The sequence below is a fragment of the Lampetra fluviatilis genome, chromosome 32, assembly GCF_964198595.1.
Source record: "Lampetra fluviatilis chromosome 32, kcLamFluv1.1, whole genome shotgun sequence".
Taxonomy (NCBI): Eukaryota; Metazoa; Chordata; class Hyperoartia; order Petromyzontiformes; family Petromyzontidae; genus Lampetra; species Lampetra fluviatilis.
In genome coordinates, this window is record NC_136306.1 from 1,083,387 (window position 1) to 1,099,049 (window position 15,663).

At 51.3% G+C, this 15,663-nt stretch overlaps 1 protein-coding gene across 7 annotated transcripts in view; it reads left to right on the forward strand.

Moving 5' to 3' along the window:
- LOC144943612 (semaphorin-3A-like) overlaps positions 1-15,663 on the forward strand; it is a 163,023-nt gene that overhangs the window by 123,212 nt on the left and 24,148 nt on the right. For all 7 annotated transcript variants that reach the window (XM_078871223.1, XM_078871229.1, XM_078871228.1 and 4 more), the window contains 5 exons: positions 1,304-1,366; positions 3,018-3,137; positions 7,724-7,817; positions 8,740-8,859; positions 14,623-14,768. In XM_078871223.1, the coding sequence (XP_078727349.1) occupies positions 1,304-1,366; positions 3,018-3,137; positions 7,724-7,817; positions 8,740-8,859; positions 14,623-14,768 (543 nt within the window). The remainder of the gene's footprint in view (positions 1-1,303; positions 1,367-3,017; positions 3,138-7,723; positions 7,818-8,739; positions 8,860-14,622; positions 14,769-15,663) is intronic.

The window sequence follows — 15,663 nt, forward strand, 5'->3', positions numbered from 1 at the left end:
GGCGGTTGCTGAGATTTGCAACCTCCTGGCGCTCGATGATGGTCCACGGATGCAGAAATCACAAACCGAGGTCTCTTCGAGTGACCTCTGGTCTACACAACCGGGGGCAGAACTTTCCCATCCGCCCGACCGAAGAGTGCAAATGTCATGAAATGGGAGGACAGCTAGACACGTTCTCACTGCTCTCATGTTTGAGCCAAATCAAGTGCGGAAACACAGGCGATTGGCTAGATTCAGTCCTAAGAAGTTGCAACGGCACCAGGTCGGTGTGCGTGGCCTCTGAGCTGCCCAGACCACCACTAAGTTAATTATCTGGGGATGTGCGATCGCTTGACGATGTGCCGTTCACCCCCAGCCGAGTGCATGCGAAGGTGGCGTCACCAATGCCGTGGTGTCCGATCGTTCTCAGATGATTATTTTTCTCCACCCACAATCAGTTTATGTGCGCGCGGTGTTTCATGTCACGGTGGCGCTTTGTAAATTCACCCTGTTCATATTTGCGTTGCTATTGCCCTTGAAAAGCACCCGTCTGAGTCTATTTACACTCCGCTTTAAATCAAGGATTTGATTGTTGTTTTGACACGAGCAAAATGATGGGAAATTTTGAGAAGAGAAGCCTTTGATGTGTGTTTTGTACAACGCGGATGTGGTTGTATTCATCTCGACCGCTCTGGCAAGCCTCCGTGGCTCACGGTACCTTACGATCCGTGTCAGGACTATACCAGCGTCGTCGCAGTATTGGGTTCGAATCTGGTCTCAACATTGGTGTCCAGGTACATCGGGGTGATCATTTCAACATTATCATTGACTATCAGAAAATAAATGAAACTGCATATTTGGTTTTTCATTCAATTTACATTATCTCGGCATTTAGACTTTGCATGTCTCTCTCCCCGTGGTCGCGTGGGATTTTTCTCCCAGTCCTCCACATTTACAATCAACGCACGTTTCGAGTATTTGTCTGCCATGAATGTCCACGTGATAAGCCACTTCGTTGAGCTATCATTTGTGGCCAGGTTGCTTCTGAAGATGAGCTACGTAGCTCAGTGGGCCTTATTAACTGGTAAAATAGATATTGTAAAATAAAATATTGCATGTTTAATATCACGTGTTCCAATGGGCTTCAAATCCAAAATAATGACTTCTCCCACTTGGACAAACTTCAAAAACAAAAGCAATGCACGTTTCATTGGGTTCACAGTTTGCATTATTTTCGCATCACTGTCGCTGATGTTTACCAGCGTGTGGAGGCTTCTTGTAAGAGACTACAACGGGTATCTTTCCCATTCTATTTTTGCTTCAGATTTCTTGGCCGGCGTCGGATGAGAAGATGCTGGAATGCCAGCTGGCTGGGAAGGACGTGACGGTACGGAGAGCCCACACAATAACCCGCAAAGCACACACCATGCTGTACCTCATCGTTAGTCGCTGGTGAGACAAATACAAAATAGGTGCCTGCCATACCCTGTTAGTGCGATTTTCATTTCAGAGTTTGCTTAAAACTGTTATTAATAATATTCTCCCGACTCTAAAGCAGAACCCGTTGAAGAAAGTGCCCATCGAAGTACATCAATGCTCAAACGAGCGTTGGAAATTACTCCATCCCCCTGGAGGTCCCTGAGACACCGAGACAAATGTAACACTGTAGCAGTGGTGTGCACGTGTGTCAGATTTGGAGCCTGATTATCCGGCCCCCACCACGGGCAGTGCCTGGTGGGATCGTTCTGGCAGTATCTTCCAGGCCTCCACAGACCACACTGGAGGGTTCCATTCGTTTCTCTCTCAGCGCAGTGAGCATCATTTTGCTCACGCACTGAACGAACTGTGTTGTCTTGAAAGTCTCTACCGCCGAAACTTTCTGCAACACCACAACGTGGCCAAATGTTTACCCTTATCCTGGAATATATCCGTGTGCAAACCAACAGGAATATGTCATGTAGCTGCTCACCCCGAGCTCTCATTACCCTGATCATGCCTGTCTTTGTGCTGTACGCCTTTTGGCATCCTCTGGTCTAACACCTTTTGAGACGAGGCTCCAAAGAAAGCTGTCTCTGGTGTGGACCAATCATTTTCAAAGACAATGCATATATTATCAGAGGAGGTTTTTTTTTGCATTCTGACCACAAGTATTGTGGTTAATGCAGACATGATTCCTTGTAAAGGATTTCTGTTTGGTGTTTTAACATCTGAATACCTCTTTTGTTGCCAGAAAAAAGGGGAAAACCTATTCTCAACACGAATATGTTTGAGCATATATTATGATGCCAGGGATGCATCAGGTTGGAAGCCAGGTTCTATGGAAACATTGGTTACGGAAACGTTCAGATCACCTGCCCGGTCTGAAAACTTCAAATTTCAACTTGTGTGGAAGACAGTAATCTTAAGTACATAAAAAAACCAATTATAGGTTCCAGTGCGAAAGCTATGGACATCGATACGTAACGAATAGAGTATGCAGTTGTATAATGATATCTCACACATTAGACTGGGTATACTCTGTGGGATACATATTTGTAAATTTCATTCCAAAACCACCTTTAAATGATTAATTGGCAAGCATGCATGCAGTGCTTCAAAAGTTAATATGCATTCACCCATGGCAGTCCATTTCGATTTTAATTACTACAATTTTACCAAAATGTATTTGATTTAATGCAAAATCTGTGTATGAGAAATATTTGGGGAGTGGTGGGGCAGTGGTTAGCGTGCTGCGCGAAGAACACAGTGACCCAAGTTTAATTCCTGCTCATGGCCAACACCAGGATCCGAACTGGTCATGGGCCTCCCCTAGGTCGATTCAGCCTCAAATGAATACCTGGTGTGATGTGTAAACATCGCCCCTGGAGAGACAAAGGTGGCCAGGCGTGGTGCTGGCCACCCACCCCCTCGTGTGCCGATCCGGCCTTCATAGGTGCTGCTCGTTAACAGCACTTGTCCTGACAGTCTGTGAAGGCGACACGGGGGCTCCTTGCCTCTGTCTTGTGTGTGACTCCACGTTGCATTGCTGCTGTGCACAGAAGGACTGCGGGAATCACGTCCGCGTGCTGCACCATTACAACCAGACGCACCTCTACACCTGCGGCACGGGCGCCTTCAACCCCGTCTGCGCCTTCCTGCGCGTTGGCCGCCGCTCCCAGGTAGGGTGGTCACCTGTCCCCGCTGGGACAGCCCGGGTATTGGCACCTGCGTCCGGGTGGCAGGGGTTGAGGGCGCTGCCAAAGGTCGTCACGTGACGTATTGGCGGTACATCGGTCCAGCATAATACACCGCTCTTCATCAAGCAGTCTGACGATGTCGCTGTTGCCCTTGAGCGAGCTGCAGACCCTCCATCAGAAGTTGCCCTTAGATTTAGCAGCTGCTGTCACCATTCGGACGTGGCGGTGGTGACACCACGTCCGCCAAGACATTTTTTGTTCTTCCGGAAATGAATCGAGGAACCGTCCGACCAAGTCTAGGGCACGAGGAGTCAAACCTTGCCGTCGGAACACGGAGCAGCCAATCGTCATCGTGGCTGGGTGCTGCTGCACGGCGACAGACCGTGCAGCTTCTCCGTGTTCAGCCCGCTCGTGTAACGTTCGTCTTCCCACCGCTTCGCCAGCACGAGTAACGATTTTTTCCCGTAAAATATTTGTTATTGATCCAACCACGGGTGGTGTACAACTTCCGCGACTGGCGAGTGGTGCATGGCGGGATAGGCGGCTCGGACAGACAACCAGCGCGGACGTGTAGGACCGTAGCGTTGTGCGGTACGGGGTGCGTCAGATCGATTTTCTTCGGGGAGGGAAGGGGGACAGAGGTGGGGGGTCAGTCCCATTCCAAGTTTAATCAAGTAAACTCAGGGTCTACGAGAAACGATGTTGACGCACATCGGGGTTGCGAATCGCGCAAGAATAATTATTGTGGACATTTTTTTGCTTTCTTTTAATACCGCGCACCGGTGTACCGCCAAAACGTCCAATTGCTAAGAAGACCGATATGTGAAATAGAAACCCCTTCAACACAGATGTCAATTATGAAACTACAATTTCTGTCGTACTAAAATAGAAACAATATACAACAATAATAAATACAATATTTGGCCTTAATGCCTGAGGCAAATAGTCAGATTTAGGCTTTTGATTCTTAGCAATGAGCGATAATGTTTTATGTTCATGGAGTTAATGCTGAAGGCTCGGGAAGCCGAAATAAGACTCTTGAGATTTTGTAAGGTCCAGTGTTAATGTAGAGTCCAGTGTTAATGTGGGGTCCAGTGTTAATGTGGGGTGCAGTGTTAATGTGGGGCCCAGTGTTAATGTGGGTCCAGTGTTAATGTGGGGTCCAGTATTAATGTGGGGCCCAGTGTTAATGTGGGTCAAGTGTTAATGTGGGGTCCAGTGTTAATGTAGAGTCCCGTGTTAATGTGGGTCCAGTGTTAATGTGGGGCCCAGTGTTAATGTAAAGTCCAGTGTTAATGTGGGTCCAGTGTTAATGTGGGGTCCAACGTTAATGTAGAATCATGTGTTAATGTGGGGTCCAGTGTTAATGTGGGTCCAGTGCTAATGTGGGGTCCTTTGTTAATGTGGGGCCAGTGTTAATGTGGGTGGTCCAGTGTTAATGTGGGGCCCAGTGTTAATGTGGGGTCCAGTGTTAATGTGGGTCCAGTGTTAATGTGGGTCCAGTGTTAATGTGGGGTCCAACGTTAATGTGGGGCCCAGTGTTAATGTGGGTCCAGTGTTAATGTGGGGTCCAACGTTAATGTAGAGTCCAGTGTTAATGTGGGTCCAGTGTTAATGTGGGATCCAGTGTTAATGTGGGTCCAGTGTTAATGTGGGTCCAGTGTTAATGTGGGGTCCACGTTAATGCCTCATGCTCGTAGAGTCAGACCAAAACACTCTGGATTCTTAAGGATTAGTGGTGGGTTAAAAAAACATCAGCGAGTTTGCAAACCAAGGGAATCTTAATCAGTGACAGCTTAGAGACCAGCTTAACTTAGCGTTTAATACCACAATGCACATACACGTACAAAAAAACAACCAACCCAAAAACCTTGAAATACACTTACCACAATGTCAGCTTCTTCCCAGAGATCAAACATAGCAACGCGCGCAGCAACACGCAGTGAGCGGTGCCCACGTGTTTCAGAGTTTCCACATCTGGGGGATAATAACCTCGTGGCCAACGGAGACCAGCGAGCTCCAGCCCAAGGGCTTCTCAACCAGTTGCTGTCTGCTGCTGCTGCTGACGCTGGCGTTGCTGCTGCTGCTGATTCTGACTGCTGCTGCTGCTGATTCTGGCGTTGCTGCTGCTGCTGCTGATTCTGACTGCTGCTGCGGCTGATTCTGGCTGCTGCTGATTCTGGCGTTGCTGCTGCTGCTGCTGATTCTGGCTGCTGCTGCTGATTCTGGCGTTGCTGCTGCTGCTGATTTTGGCTGCTGCTGCTACTGCTGATTCTGGCGTTGCTGCTGCTGCTGATTGTGGCTGCTGCTGCTGATTCTTGCTGCTGCTGCTGCTGATTCTTGCTGCTGCTGCTGCTGATTCTGGCTGCTGCTGCTGCTGATTCTGGCTGCTGCTGCTGATTCTGGCTGCTGCTGCTGCTGCTGATTCTGGCTGCTGCTGCTGCTGATTCTGGCTGCTTCTGCTGCTGATTCTGGCGTTGCTGCTGCTGCTGATTCTGGCTGCTGCTGCTGCTGATTCTGGCTGCTTCTGCTGCTGATTCTGGCGTTGCTGCTGCTGCTGATTCTGGCTGCTTCTGCTGCTGATTCTGGCGTTGCTGCTGCTGCTGATTCTGGCTGCTGCTGCTGATTCTGGCTGCTGCTGCTGCTGATTCTGGCTGCTGCTGCTGCTGATTCTGGCTGCTTCTGCTGCTGATTCTGGCGTTGCTGCTGCTGCTGATTCTGGCTGCTGCTGCTGATTCTGGCTGCTTCTGCTGCTGATTCTGGCGTTGCTGCTGCTGCTGATTGTGGCTGCTGCTGCTGATTCTGGCTGCTGCTGCTTATTCTGGCTGCTGCTGCTGCTGACGCTGGCGTTGCTGCTGTATTACGCAGTGCCGGATTATCCTAGTAGCTAAAGTAGCTGCATATGCTACGGGCCCCGCACTAAATGATTTCAAGCTTTAAATTCCGGTTCAGTGATTCTGCACTTGCTCTTTTACTATAGTACTAAACTGCCTTCAAGTTTTATGAACGACTAGGTGTTTAAGAATATCGATTTGTCGTATTATCTGGCTGTATAGCAAATAAAAACATACAATTATCCTACTATGCAAGTTAAAAATTAACGTTTTAATATTTATGCGTTTTATTTATTTAGGGCCCCTTTATAACATACGCTACAGTCCCCGCACTCGCTTAAGCCGGTACTGGTGTTACGCGAACCTTGAGTAGTAGCCTCTTTCTCTGACAGTCGCCCACCCGGGAACAGCTCCGAAACGCTGTGCGCAAACCCCCCAGGGGTACGGATGGGAATAACAACACACGCATTGATGGCGGTGAAGTGTACTTTAAGGTCGAGGGCAAGTTTACTTTTAAACCAAGAGGGCAGCCCATCCTGTGGACAGGGTGAATTTAAGCCACCAGCCCTTCCCTACCCAACGCACCCATCACCTTACCTTGCCACCTCTCTGCTCTGCCCACACCACCATCACTTTCCTCACTCACCCATGTCCGCAACCCCTCCCATCGCGTCCCATCGTGCTCACCCCCCAATGCGCACGGCATTGTTACATTTGACTGCCTACCCAACACGCACGCCGCCTCACCCAACCTACCTGCCCTTCACGCCACGTCCCCCTCCCCTCCCGGTGTCTCCACCTCACCTCCCTGACCCAATTAGACGGCTTTGTCCCCAAGCAGTCTAATTGCATCGCCCCCCCCCCCGATTTCCCTGGCCTGGTTACAAATTGACTGGCTTTAATTGCTTGGGTCTGTGTCTTCTGCAATTAATCAAGCCCCCTTTACCTCGCCCATTCCTCTTAACCGTAACGAGCCAACGCACTGTACGAAACGATTTCAGAGACTTTTCTGCGCGATGTTGGCCGTGTTCACAGATGGCTCCTGCTTGCTGGTCGGGACCCAGTGCGTGCCCACACCACTGGGGAACCCACTGGGGACTTCGAGATTTGAAGCTTTCGTGACTGAAAAGATTCTTACTCTTTGGTTTTTTCGGTAAAGTCACGGAGGTAAAAAATAAAATAAATGAAAACAACTAAATTAAATCACGACGTTTCAGGCGCAACACAAGCGTCCTTCTTCTGTGTTGCGCCTGAAACGTCGTGATTTAATTTAGATGTTTTCATTTATTCCACTGGGTACTGACTGTGTATGCACTGGGCACCCAAACCACTGGGGGACCACTGGGTAACCACTGGGTTCCCGCTGGGTAACCACGGGGTAACCACTGGGTTCCCGCTGGGTAACCACTGGGTTCCGACACGCAGGCCACACCTGAATGAAGCAACACAAAACCAGTCCAGTGTTATTTTCAGTAAAGTCTTCTCAGTATACAGTATATATCCTTTTCGTGATTAAATGAAGCATCATTTGTGCACACTACGTCCGCTGTGGATTCCTAGTCCACGATGGCACCGTGTGCCCATGCTCCAAAAAGCATTCGGTTAATTACCAACAACGGAGAAGCTCATTGGGCCTGGGGGCTCCAGCAAGTGTACCTTGTTCCATATCGTGTTGTTGTTCCGTGCCGTGTTGTGGTTCCGTGCCGTGATTCGCTTGCACCGTATTCCGTGCAGGACCAGCAGTTCAGCCTCGAGCGGCATTCCCTGGAGAGTGGGCGAGGGAAAAGCCCCTATGACCCCAACCAGCTGACTGCATCTACTCTTGTAGGTAAGTGCAATTTAGTTGCTATCCAGGATATTAAATATTGGCACTCATGAGGCCAAACAACAGTCATCGCTCCAGGATTTCTCTTCTGATGATTGCAGGAAGGGGTATACTGATTAACTTGTGCTGCAAAAATTTTTTTAATTACTAAGTTCATGCAGCAGTACGTTGAATTGAATGTGTTCCCCAACAACCCTCGTCATGACATGAACGTGACAGTAATCGCTACATTGCAGTCATCTATTTGGTGATTCCTGGGTAAATCAAAGCCAAATTGGGGTGGGAACACAGCGGCTCCCCCCTGGTTTGCTGCCCGGCATGGCTGCCCAGCACGGCTGCCCGGCACGGCTGCCCGGCACGGCTGCCCGGCACGGCTGCCCGCCGTGGCTATCCGGCACGGCTGCCTGGCTCGCACCTGGCTGCTGCTGCCATGCGTCTCACCGCCGCACTTTGTTTCTCACCACAAGTCGCAGTGCACGTTTTGCGGCAAGCGCCGGTGTCACGCGCTTTACAGTCCCGTCGGTCGGAACGTCACGCGGACGCAGCGGACATGTGACTTTCATCAGCAATTGAATGCCTACGCACGTAATGATTTGCAGATAAAAAAAAATAATCATTAGTGCAACGAATCGAGTACACGCTTTTGTTAAGGTCAAAGCACAGGTTCACGTGGGGCAGCCCACCAACGCGCCGCTGACGAGTCGACGCTGACAGCGCGCCGTGGGCTGGACGACAAACTCCCCGTGGCTGCGCCCACAGAATCCCGACGCCGCGTTTCTCGCTTCACAAAATAACGGAATGCAAAGCACCCGACGGTCATCCACATTTGAATTCAAGAATGGAGAACGCTTCGGGCACCGCCGACGACGCCGGTGGTTTGGTTGAGCGATTTGCGAAGGCGAACTTCCCTCCGCGTCGCGTGCAGGAGAGGAGTTGTACGCCGGGGTCACCTCGGACTTCATGGGCCGTGATTTCGCGATCGTGCGCACGCTGGGCCACAGGATGCCCGTTCGCACGGAGCAGCACGACTCGCGCTGGCTGAGCGGTAAGGCGGCTGCTGCTGATGCTGCTGCTGGTGCTGATGCTGCTGGTGCTGGTTCTGCTGGTCCTGCTGCTGCTGATGCAGCGGTTCATGCTGCTTGTTCTGTTGGTGCTGCTGGTGCTGGTTCTGCTGCTGCTGCTGATGCAGCAGTTCATGCTGCTGGTGCTGCTGGTGCTGCTGCTGGTACTGCTGGCGTTGCTGGTGCTGCAGTTCATGCTGCTGGTTCTGCTGCTGCTGATGCTGCTGGTGCTGGTTCTGCTGGTCCTGCTGCTGCTGATGGAGCAGTTCATGCTGCTGCTGGTGCTGCTGCTGGTGCTGCTGCTGCTGGTGCTGCTGGTGCTGCTGCTGGTCCTGCTGCTGCTGATGCAGCAGTTCATGCTGCTGGTGCTGCTGGTTTTGCTGGTGCTGCTGGTTCTGCGGGTGCTGCTGGTTTTGCTGGTGCTGCTGGTGCTGCTGGTGCTGCTGGTGCTGCTGGTGTTGCTGGCCCTGCTGGTGCTACTGGCCCTGCTGGTTCTGCAGTCCATGCTGCTGGTTCTGCTTGTGCTGTTGGTGCTGCTGGTGAATGCTCACAGCGACACCAGCTGGGACACTGCTGCCGTCCTAACAGAACCTCGACTGATTCGTGTTTCATGGGCGGCAGGGCGGCTCGCAGCAAGAATCGCCTGGGTTCGAATCTCGATGAGAGCTCATTTCCGTCTGAATGTTTTATGTTCTCCCCCTGTTTTGCATCGTTCTTCCTACAGGTTATCTGGTTCCCCCTCCCATAGCTGAGGTGATGATGCACTGTAACTGGTGCTGAAAAACGACCAGCAAATTACTTGTTTGAGATTTCGCGAGTCAACGTCGCAACATGCCGCGGAAGAATAAAAACACCCCTCGGCAACAAAGCGCATTCATAATAATGATAATAGTGCAGAGATATTGATGGGCTCAGCCTAGTTACCAATGACCGTACAAAAAACCCCAGCAAATTAAATTTGGCTGTGAACTTGTTCTGGAAATAAAAATCCGGATCTAATAATTAGTGGTTTTGTAGAAATAGCTATTACAATAGCTTCCATTGCAATGAATGTGGAACTTATCGGAGCAATGAATGTAGAACCTATCGGAGCTAATAAGACATGGAATACGCGCGGACATCTCGTCGTGTGGAACATTACAAGCTATATTAATACTTGACCCGGGTCAAAGACACATAATACAGTCGTGTGCCATTTAGTGCCGCGTCAAACCCTGCAAATCCTGCGTAGATCCTGTTCAAATGCCATTCTTAAACTTGAGATCTGCACATAGCCACGCTAACACCCGTATTAATGAATTGGACGTACATGCAATTTAACCGAATACTATTTTTATGGAAGTGGTGGACCATATTATCAGAGTATTCTAATCATATAAAGCTTTGATTGATTAAACTACTAAATCCAGCTGCCATTGAAGATTTAGAAAAAAATGTAAATTCAATCAAATTACGAGTTTTGGTCACGTGCTTCATGATTGCGATCTTAAATGTTGAAACGGTACAGTTTACGCCGCTCGAGATATGTTGTTTACCTGGACACAAGCGTCGTAGAATTAGAGACGACTACCCTTCGATTGCGATTTAGTTATGACGAGAGGATGTGGGATGTCGAGGGTAGGTGGTGATGCGGAGTGAACGTGACAGGCAGGAAGAGCAACGTGGGGCACCAGAAAGCCACTCTCGAATTCATGAACTCTCTCAGAGGAGCAGGAGGCGGCTCCTGCACGCTAGGCGACCGACGTGGGCGCAGGAGGGAGCTCGCGTGGCGCTCACTATGGCAAATAGAGTTCCTCGTGGCAGAGATCGGGGCAGAGGAGGAGTGTGTGCACCGCACGCGACGCGGCCATTGGGAATAGATGGGGGCAAACGTGAAAGGCAAAGCCTCCGCTGTTGGCCAGCGTCAGTGTATCCTCTAAGGACTCCGCAGGGATTAGCCTCGTCACAGCCGACCCAAGATAACGCCGCGATGTTCGGGGTCACACCACCGCGGCGGGGTTGTTATCGCTCCAATCGCCGACTCCCGGGGCTAGACCCTGTGACCGTCAGTGGTGGGGAGGGTGAGTGGATGAGTGGCTGCCCGGCGCGCATCCGCTGTGGCCCGCAGCACACTCCCACCCTCATGGGAACCGGTCACACGTCAGTTATTGATCTCGTTTTACAGTGGGTCCTGAACTCGGGTCAGGGTCCGCATGATCAGCTCCACGATGCCTTTCCTCTGATGTTTGTCACTGTTGTGGTGATGGTGTTCTTAGAAAGAACAAGTGGCTTGTGCGATGCCCCTATCTGAGGAAGGCATTACATCGTTCAGTAACGACAACAGAACTTAATAAATTATATTGTGTACATTGTGTTTGCTGGAAATTACGTGGCATATATGTATTCCAGTAGAGTAACGGGTCTTCCAGGAGTAGTATTCCCTGCATGCCTGATCAATTGCACGTAAACACCCCAAGGCAATAACTAGCAAACACGTGCCAGTATATCTAACAAATAGTGCTTCACTTGAAATATTCATCCTTCCATTACCGATACAGTTGAATGTAAATGCAATCATACGCGTTGCGCTTCCCGCACGCGCACTCGTGGACACGTCCCGCACGCGCACTCTTGGACACGTTCCGCATCCTGGCCCTATGGCACGAGCGCCGGCAGAGGTCCGCTCGACGTCCCTTGCTGCGACAGATCTGCCAGTGTCACACGGAGCAGCAGAATGGCTATGGGTTTAGTGTAAATATTTGTTGTAATCCACAATGCAGGTTTTTGGGTTAGATCGCGTAAATATATAAATGTGTCGTTAAACCCGCCACCACCCGACAACCAAGAAGTAACGGTTGTCACGTAAACAAAACGTGTCAATTCGTCACTAGTACAGCACTAGTGTGTAGTGTATAGTGTAGTATACTAGTACAGCACTAGTGTGTAGTGTATAGTGTAGTATACTAGTACAGCACTAACCGGTGTGTTGGAGAGCCAAGCCACAACATTTACAATCTGAGTACGACGTTTCGCCAGTTATTACAACCAGCTTCATCAGGCGACAGACAGATTTGTAGAGAAATCCTCCTGTTTCGTTCCTTAATTAGAGGGATGTAGATGTGATGGCATCACTTGTGAGCACCCCTTGAGCGATGGGTATCAATTGGGTTATTTATATGGTAATCAACGTATGTACAACGTATGCACATGCACGCCCATTGTTTCCGTACCTCCTGTTGATCGTGTGTACTAACATAGCCGTAGCCGTTACTCTTTGTTGTAATGTTGGACGATCTCACCGCGGTGGCCATGTCCTCCAGGGGTGACACCCCTGTGCCTCTGCACGAGTGTCACCTCTGCACGAGAGTCACCTCTGCACGAGAGTCACCTCTGCGCGAGTGTCACCTCTGCACGAGAGTCACCTCTGCACGAGAGTCACCTCTGCACGAGAGTCACCTCTGCACGAGTGTCACCTCTGCACGAGTGTCACCTCTGCACGAGAGTCACCTCTGCACGAGAGTCACCTCTGCACGAGAGTCACCTCTGCACGAGTGTCACCTCTGCACGAGTGTCACCTCTGCACGAGAGTCACCTCTGCACGAGTGTCACCTCTGCACGAGAGTCACCTCTGCACGAGAGTCACCTCTGCGCGAGTGTCACCTCTGCACGAGAGTCACCTCTGCACGAGAGTCACCTCTGCACGAGAGTCACCTCTGCACGAGTGTCACCTCTGCACGAGAGTCACCTCTGCACGAGTGTCACCTCTGCACGAGAGACACCTCTGCACGAGTGTCACCTCTGCACGAGAGACACCTCTGCACGAGAGTCACCTCTGCACGAGTGTCACCTCTGCACGAGAGTCACCTCTGCACGAGTGTCACCTCTGCACGAGTGTCACCTCTGCACGAGTGTCACCTCTGCACGAGAGTCACCTCTGCACGAGAGTCACCTCTGCACGAGTGTCACCTCTGCACGAGTGTCACCTCTGCACGAGAGTCACCTCTGCACGAGTGTCACCTCTGCACGAGAGTCACCTCTGCACGAGTGTCACCTCTGCACGAGTGTCACCTCTGCACGAGAGTCACCTCTGCACGAGTGTCACCTCTGCACGAGTGTCACCTCTGCACGAGTGTCACCTCTGCACGAGTGTCACCTCTGCACGAGAGACACCTCTGCACGAGTGTCACCTCTGCACGAGAGTCACCTCTGCACGAGAGTCACCTCTGCACGAGTGTCACCTCTGCACGAGTGTCACCTCTGCACGAGTGTCACCTCTGCACGAGTGTCACCTCTGCACGAGAGTCACCTCTGCACGAGTGTCACCTCTGCACGAGAGTCACCTCTGCACGAGTGTCACCTCTGCACGAGAGTCACCTCTGCACGAGTGTCACCTCTGCACGAGAGACACCTCTGCACGAGAGTCACCTCTGCACGAGAGACACCTCTGCACGAGTGTCACCTCTGCACGAGAGTCACCTCTGCACGAGTGTCACCTCTGCACGAGTGTCACCTCTGCACGAGTGTCACCTCTGCACGAGTGTCACCTCTGCACGAGAGACACCTCTGCACGAGAGTCACCTCTGCACGAGAGACACCTCTGCACGAGTGTCACCTCTGCACGAGAGTCACCACTGCACGAGTGTCACCTCTGCACGAGTGTCACCTCTGCACGAGTGTCACCTCTGCACGAGAGACACCTCTGCACGAGTGTCACCTCTGCACGAGAGTCACCTCTGCACGAGTGTCACCTCTGCACGAGAGACACCTCTGCACGAGAGTCACCTCTGCACGAGAGTCACCTCTGCACGAGAGTCACCTCTGCACGAGAGTCACCTCTGCACGAGAGTCAAAGCTGCGGTGGACGTCGCGGTGGGCGTCGCAGTGCCCTGGCGGGGGGATGGGGGGCTAGAACCGAGCTGTCGCTGCCGAGATGGTGGCTTCAGCTCCGGACAGCCCTCAGCGTAGCGAGTTGATAACTTAGCCGGTTTACAAAGCGATTGCATGAAACGTTGTCATATCATTGTTGGGTTTCTTCTTCTTCTTCCCCCCCACCACATAATTCAGAAGAATCCAGCTCTCATGGACGAGATTATAATCACACGTGTATACTGGTTTGCTTTGTATAATACCACAGTTACACTCTCGGCAGGCCACGTGTGGTGGGGTAGGAGCGTTGGTTCCTGCCACATTTTCCAAGACGTTTGTCCAGCATGGAAGAGTAGGCCAAGTACCCTCTTGAGAGTGGTTTTATAGAACCCCGATCTAGCAGGGGTGGCATCGGCACGCAATTGTGGTACTGCAATTTCGGACTTTTCCGTCCTTGCATAATTGACACATTTTTAATTACCATTTTGCAAATAACGCGATTCCCGTGTAGCGTGCGATCTACCGGCCGTCCGTACGCAGAGTTCGTCCCAGCATGCGCTTGTTGTGGCCTAACGTGAAACCAAACAGGAGGAGGATTTCTCCACAACCCCCGCTGTCGCCTGACGAGGCCGGTTGTAATTACCGGCGAAACGTCACTCTACTCGAATTATAAATGTCGTGGCTTTATTCTCCAATGCACAACCAGTTAGTGCTGAACGAGTAACCAATTGGCACGTTTTGTTTTACGTGACAAAACTTTAATGATTGGCCACGCTGGGTGGCGGCGGGTTTAACGACACATTTATATCCACGCGATCCAACCCCAAAAAAAACCTCTATTATGGAATATCATTGGCCGCGTGTTCAACTGACGTTCAATGCAAATGTATGTTTTTTTCCAGAGCCGAAGTTCATCGCAGCGCACAGAGTTCCCGAGAGCAATGGCTACGAGGACGACGACAAGGTCTACTTCTTTTTCCGCGAAACGGCGATGGAGTCGGAGCACCCGGGCAAGGCGGTGTACTCGCGCATCGGGCAAGTGTGCCGGGTGAGTTCACGCAGACCCTCGCTGCTCGTGAAACCGCCCGTGGCGATGGCACCGCTTTACGGAATACGACTCGGGGGGAGTGACGAGATCAGGTAGAATGAGAAATGAAATCAGAAACAACTCGGGGGGAGGTGCAATGGGCGAGGAGAGCAAGCGCCGAGGAATGCTGCACGGACCGTCGACTCCGTTAACCGCTGCTTTTGCACTCCGTGCCTTATCGCACGGCGGTTTGTGAGCCTGTAAAGTTACATTGTATCACGTGCACACAGCCCTTTGTCAATCCACTGCTGCACGAAGGCCTCCCGCGTCCTGTCAGCTGTACCATTAATTTGACCATACTTCACCACACTGGTCAGTGTGGGATGGTGAAGGCCGAGGCCACGGAGATGGGCAAGGAAAGGAATACTGAACAGTGTAGTCTCCAACACACCGGAGTCCTGAACTAGTCACGAATTGGCACGCTTTGTTAGCGTGACAAACCTTACGAATTGGCACGCTTTGTTAGCGTGACAAACCTTACGAATTGGCTGTGACTGGTGGTGGTGGTGGGTTTAACGACGCATTTATATTTACGCAATCTAACCCAATAAACAAACTCATGGATATTTTTGGTCGGGACAGCCAACTCCGTGTTGAAGTACTGCACAGTGCTACACTGCCCTCTGCTGCCCACCACGTAGCCCACCACGTAGCCCCGTGGCATATGGCTTGCCCGTTGTACCATCGTCACCAACCCGAGCGCTGGTCAACAACAACAACAACCGCCATTCGCCACTAGGTGGCGGTGATGCCACCATGGCGCTTATACCAGGCTAGGTGCACTTTAAGGCCACTTGTAGTGTCGAAGGCCCGCTGGCAGGAGGCCACGGGACAGACCCAGGTGCCACGGGTCGAC